We start from the raw sequence: 5,288 nt of genomic DNA on the forward strand, positions 1-5,288 counted from the left end.
TGTTAAATGAAATTCTTGAACATATGATTTGAGGGGAAGTGTTGAAATGTATCAAACCATATGTATCGACTCATCTGTCCATCACTAACAAAGTTAGTCTCTCTAAGAATGTAGATCGAAGCAGACGCATTCGCTGCAGCTATATTGTATCACACACAACACATCATATATTCATACATATCAATAAACATCAAACTTATTACATTAAAAACAACAACAGTTCAACAGAAGCATTTTAATTGTTCTTAGGGCGCATATGGTTAAACGTGCATTTCCTCGTCATCTCACATCTTCAACAACTTAGAATATCTTAGAGTTGATGTCGGGAGCAGACACTTTTTAAAGGTATCAGCCAAAATATCCTGTGAGCTTTATAATCGCTGCAATAAGTATGAATGAGGAACTTATCTGTTTATATTGAAGTCTGGAGCTAACACTTTTTAAATATATAAAGACCGATGTTGGTGCCTCAATTTAATGAGGTATAAAGACACAAAATTGTCTTTTTAATTTACAATAATTTATAATTGCACATCAATGCACATCGATTATTAATAAAAATCACGCGCAACATCGATATTACAGTCGATGAATGCCAAACAACCGATACTTCTTTGATTAGGTGAATGGAGTAAAGGATGAGATAACCTCTAAGCTTAAACATAGTTAGTATGAATGAGAATATTATTTCCACATCTTATCTCCATTCATCACAAAAAAAGACTTTGTTATCTAACTTAAAGACATTACTACATACATTTATGGGCGTCTAACCAGTATATTTTCTTCTACGAGGCTTGCACATGATATCCAAAAATATTAAGTTGTACGATAACAAATATTTGAACACCAGACTACAAAAACACACATGTTCCAGCTTCTACAGCTGAACTTACAAGTATCTCTAGATGGTGGAATTAAATAACTACACACATATACGAAATGTTCACAATCCTACGAAATTAGGGCGATTTCATATTAAAAGACTAGTATCTAATGTTGTAACATTGTTAAACAACTATTACTAACCACTCTTTTAAAAATAGTTTCATAATAATTTGGCAACTTAAATTCTTATCGCGTTGTTGTTAAATAGCAAGGAATGAAGGACATCTCTATAGTTTAGATAAGCTCTAGGTGGTGCTATGAAATATATGGAAAATCATTTCTATATAGATAACAAATTGTTTATACATAATGAACCCTTTCTAATTCTTGGCGTCCACACGCACGCAATATATTCTATTCTCCTTGCCCATTCCTGTCAGCGTCCTGTTAAAAAGCACACTTAAGCGCTAAGTAATAAAATTCGAAAGCAAAACGGAGAGAAAAAAAGGAATGCGCAAGAAAAAATATATACGTTGGTATATAGTATAGAAAAGAGCAAAACGATTGTCAGAAAAAAATATGTAAAATATCACTTTCAAGTTTGGAGACGCGCACGAGCCAAGGAGCAGGCAGCCAAGGATAAAGGAGTGAAATGCATTACAGACCCCAAAAATGAAAAGGCAAATCGAAAAGAGTGAGCTTCTAGTGGGCAGGGCGCTGGTTGTGGGGTGCTATGTGGGTAGTCGCTGTCGGATGTTGCCGGCAACCGACATGTATAAAAATATTTTCCATATAAATCTAACAAAGAACGTGTTCGGGTTACTTGATTAGGCAGCAAAAGTGTTCAAGTTGGTGTGAGTTCAAAGGGCGCAGCAACAAGGAGGAGGAGGAGGACGACGACGATGCCTTGACACGACAATAGTTGAGGGCACTCTGGCATTCTTTTTCCATTCAACATTTTCACAACAAATACACAAACACAAGAAAAATTCATAACACATACCAACCAACCATCCAAAAAAAAAAAAAAAAAAAAAAAAGAAGCAAAGCAAAAGTATTGAGCGGGCGTTGGGGGTTGCAACAAATCCAATTTGTTGTTATGCTCGTATATAGCTTTTTATTGATTTATTTGATGGCAATCTGAGTATTGCTTACTGCCCCCACCCCCTACTTCCGTCCGTCCAACCACTGCAGCCACTTCCTAGAAAAATTGCGCAATTTCGGCCGCGTTTGAAAATAACATTCATAATTATGATCAGCGCTCATTAACTAATAATGTGCTGCCCATGGCAAGTAGTACCCGCACCCCTTCCCCTCCACTCATCAACCCACCCACCGCCTCATGGGTGGGGGGTGGCGAAATAAATTTAGTGGCTGTGTAAACAAATAGCAGCGCTGACCAAATCGTATCTGATTTTTGTTCAATTTGTTCTCAGCGAATACTTACTTGTATTTCAGTTTCTATACAAGTATGTTGCACAAATAAGCAGAAGACGAAACCACTTGGCACCTCCTCGCCACACCGCCTCACAACAGCCAGCCACCCACTCGAGAGATATTCTAAACAACATGAAAATCATTTTTATGAGTTAATGGAAAATTTTCCATTGAACGCAAACATCGTTTGCTACGATGAAATGAGTGTGGGGCGATTATTTGTGTTGTGGCTGTGGTGCTGCTTTCAAATTTGTTATTATTTTAATTTTGTACGAATATTGACTGTTGCTGCTGTTGTTGTTGTTGCTGTTATTGTTGTTATTATTGTTGTTAATATTGCGCTGTTTGCGGATGCTGGGTGGCCAGGTCTGGGCCGTCGTTTGACGCTCGCACGTGCAGCGCAAAATGTGGAAAATTGCGTGTTTGCCAAACAACAACAACAATGTTCCCGACATCAGCGATAAAGTCGCGTTTACTCTCAATGCGTTCTCCCTCAACTCAATTCAGACGATTGTGTACAAATGAGACGAGATGATCAAACAAGATGGAAGTCGCGACTCGTGTGCCTCTTCAGTCGTCAGTCGGGGAAAAAACACAATCAATGAGGCAATGCAAACAGTTTATGCGCCCTTCAGTATGCTACACTAAATTTGCCGGCACACGCTGCCTCATTTGATGCCCTCTCCCCAGCCCCAACCCTTATCCACTTTGTTCATTTCATCCACAAATGGACAATTTGAAGTGGCACAAAAGCCAATATTTGGCTTACCACAAAGGGTCGATCCAACCAACTACACCCCAGAGGAGATAGAGATCTTGAGTCCAAAACTGAATTATCAAAACGCCTGTGCAAGTAATTCCCAGACGTAAAAAACTCTAAATTGACTACAAATCAGTGAGGTGCTAATCAATTTTGCGCCTTTCGATTATGATTCATTTTATACTTCTTCTATGAATAGCAAGTGCAATATCTAAATTATTTTAATTACATCAATTCAATTCCAAAATAAAGTTTTACGCACAATAACACTTGCATACACATAGGTCTGGCCATGGCAACAGTTTGCGAGACTATCCAACGGCTTGCGTGGTTGCATTTTGAATTATTGTTGGAAAGCGAGAACATACCTATGTTGCTATGGATTTAGGAGCTCGTAATAAATTTCCAATATCTTACAAATCATTATCCAAAACTGAAGTTTTGATTCTTGAACTTTACAAAAAAATAACTTAGTCTGTCAGTTCAGTCTGTCCCTGTTTAAAGAATTATTAGGCGGCAAACTTATTTAATTAATGATTAAATTAATTATTTTTATATCCCCTTACTGAAAGTAAACACAAACAAATAATAATGTACTGAAAATAAAGACAAAACTCTATTTAATCTTATAAGCTTTAGAAAGAGCCCCTGTTTTGCAACAAACCTTGCTCTTAAACTACAAGTATTGCCAGAAACATCTTCAGGTATCGTGCAACTACCTTAGCCGTTATCTTTAGAGAGTCAACCACACACGATTATTTTGTTAGGGATCGTTGGCTGCTTAAAATAGACCAACTGAGAGCAATTGGGTGTCAGAGTGTCATCAACTTATTCCTAGCACTCGTTCCAAGTTAGCGAAATAGAAATGAATTCAAAATAATAAAACAAAATTGGGCAAACATTTCAAGAAAATATATTTTAAGTGGTATGTAGTCCTTTCATCTTGGGTTTATTAACACGGAATTAACCTGCAATTGGTCCAACTGGCCCAACACAAAGATCTCCTCGATGGCCTTTTTGGCCAACAATTTTTGTCTCTCGTTCAGCTTGCGATAGGATGTGGCCCAGCCCTCGGCATAGATTGTCGCCTCATCCCGGGAACTGGAATTGTTGAGCTGATTTGCCGCCTGTTGAAGCAATTCGAAATTCTGCAACAGCATTCCTGTATCCTGTTCTCTTTGCTCAAAAGGTTGCTCCACTGGGGTTGGATTACTCCAGTCACTTGAAGCATTTTTATCTTCCGCATCGTCCACCTCATTGCCGTTTTCGCTTTCAGAAATCCAGATTTCTTCTTCGGATTTCACGCGAATGGCGGGCTCTCGGTGTCGACGCTCCGGCAAATGCGCCTCCCGCAGAAAAGAGAGAGCATCAAAGTACCACAGGTTCGGCACACGAACATGTCCCGTTTTTGAACTAGTTCGCTCACTCTCCTCGACTTTTCGCAGCTCGCGATTAAAGCAGGTGCGTACGCCATTAATCTTCCTCTTCATAACATCGATCGTGGCATTCGGATCGATAGTCTTGTACAGCTGCAACAACTTTTCGTGAACACAAAGAAGGAACGTTAGAAACGACCCTCGGGAAGAGAGGGAGTATATGTTGTCTGGATACCTTTTCGTAGGCTGCTTCCCGTTTCCCCTCCTTATTCTTTTTGTGTCGATATTCGATTTTCCAGAGCTCAGGTAGCTGTCCATACAGCTGAAAGAATTTCTTCCATTTGTCGGTACAAGGAATTACATAGAGAGGGCCGCTCATGATGTGTGCCGCACTACAACTGCCAGAAAACTGCATGACTGAGAGAGTGCATGTTTGAGAACCTGCTGTCGAACACGTTTGACAACAAGCGGTCCAACATGTTTGCAAACACATAGCGAGAGAGCGACGAAGACACTGTTTACCGCGCACTTCCTCTCTTGGTTTGATAACTTTGTTGTAGGTGTGTGTGTCGACGTATAAATATTTTCTCTCTTATTTCATCTTGCTATGTATGTACCAGAGAAGTGCAACGAGTACTACATTTTCGGTCATACTCGAGTATTTACCCATACTCGGTATGATTATTTTATTTGGGTATATGGTGACAAGCAATGATTGGTTTTAAACGAACCCACACCAACCAGTCAGTTCGACTCACAACTGCAAAAACTCAGAAGTGAACGGTTGTGCCCGAAACTTCTTGCATGAATGCAAGCAATGACCGGTTGTGAACGAACGCTCACCAACCAGTCAGTTCGACTCACAACTGCAAAGACTCAGAAATGTG

The 5,288-nt window shown here is 39.5% G+C and overlaps 1 protein-coding gene across 1 annotated transcript; it reads right to left on the reverse strand.

The window, feature by feature from the left end:
* Window positions 1-3,963: 3,963 nt before the first annotated feature.
* Window positions 3,964-4,780, reverse strand: LOC115632647. Its single transcript, XM_030529877.1, has 2 exons — window positions 4,637-4,780; window positions 3,964-4,563 (listed from the first exon to the last, which is right to left on the reverse strand). Exons 1-2 carry the CDS (start codon window positions 4,778-4,780, stop codon window positions 3,964-3,966), a joined length of 744 nt encoding a protein of 247 aa, XP_030385737.1.
* Between the last annotated feature and the right edge of the window lie 508 nt (window positions 4,781-5,288).

Source organism: Scaptodrosophila lebanonensis, unplaced genomic scaffold (assembly GCF_003285725.1).
Source record: "Scaptodrosophila lebanonensis strain 11010-0011.00,11010-0021.00 unplaced genomic scaffold, SlebRS2 tig00001415-arrow-pilon, whole genome shotgun sequence".
NCBI lineage: Eukaryota > Metazoa > Arthropoda > Insecta > Diptera > Drosophilidae > Scaptodrosophila > Scaptodrosophila lebanonensis.

Bases quoted from the DNA above. Each gene is read 5' to 3' on its own strand.
- LOC115632647 (XM_030529877.1), bottom strand. From the start codon at position 4,780: ATGAGCGGCCCTCTCTATGTAATTCCTTGTACCGACAAATGGAAGAAA. The intron at 4,564-4,636 runs GTATCCAGACAA...GTTCACGAAAAG, and splicing joins GGGAAGCAGCCTACGAAAAG to TTGTTGCAGCTGTACAAGAC.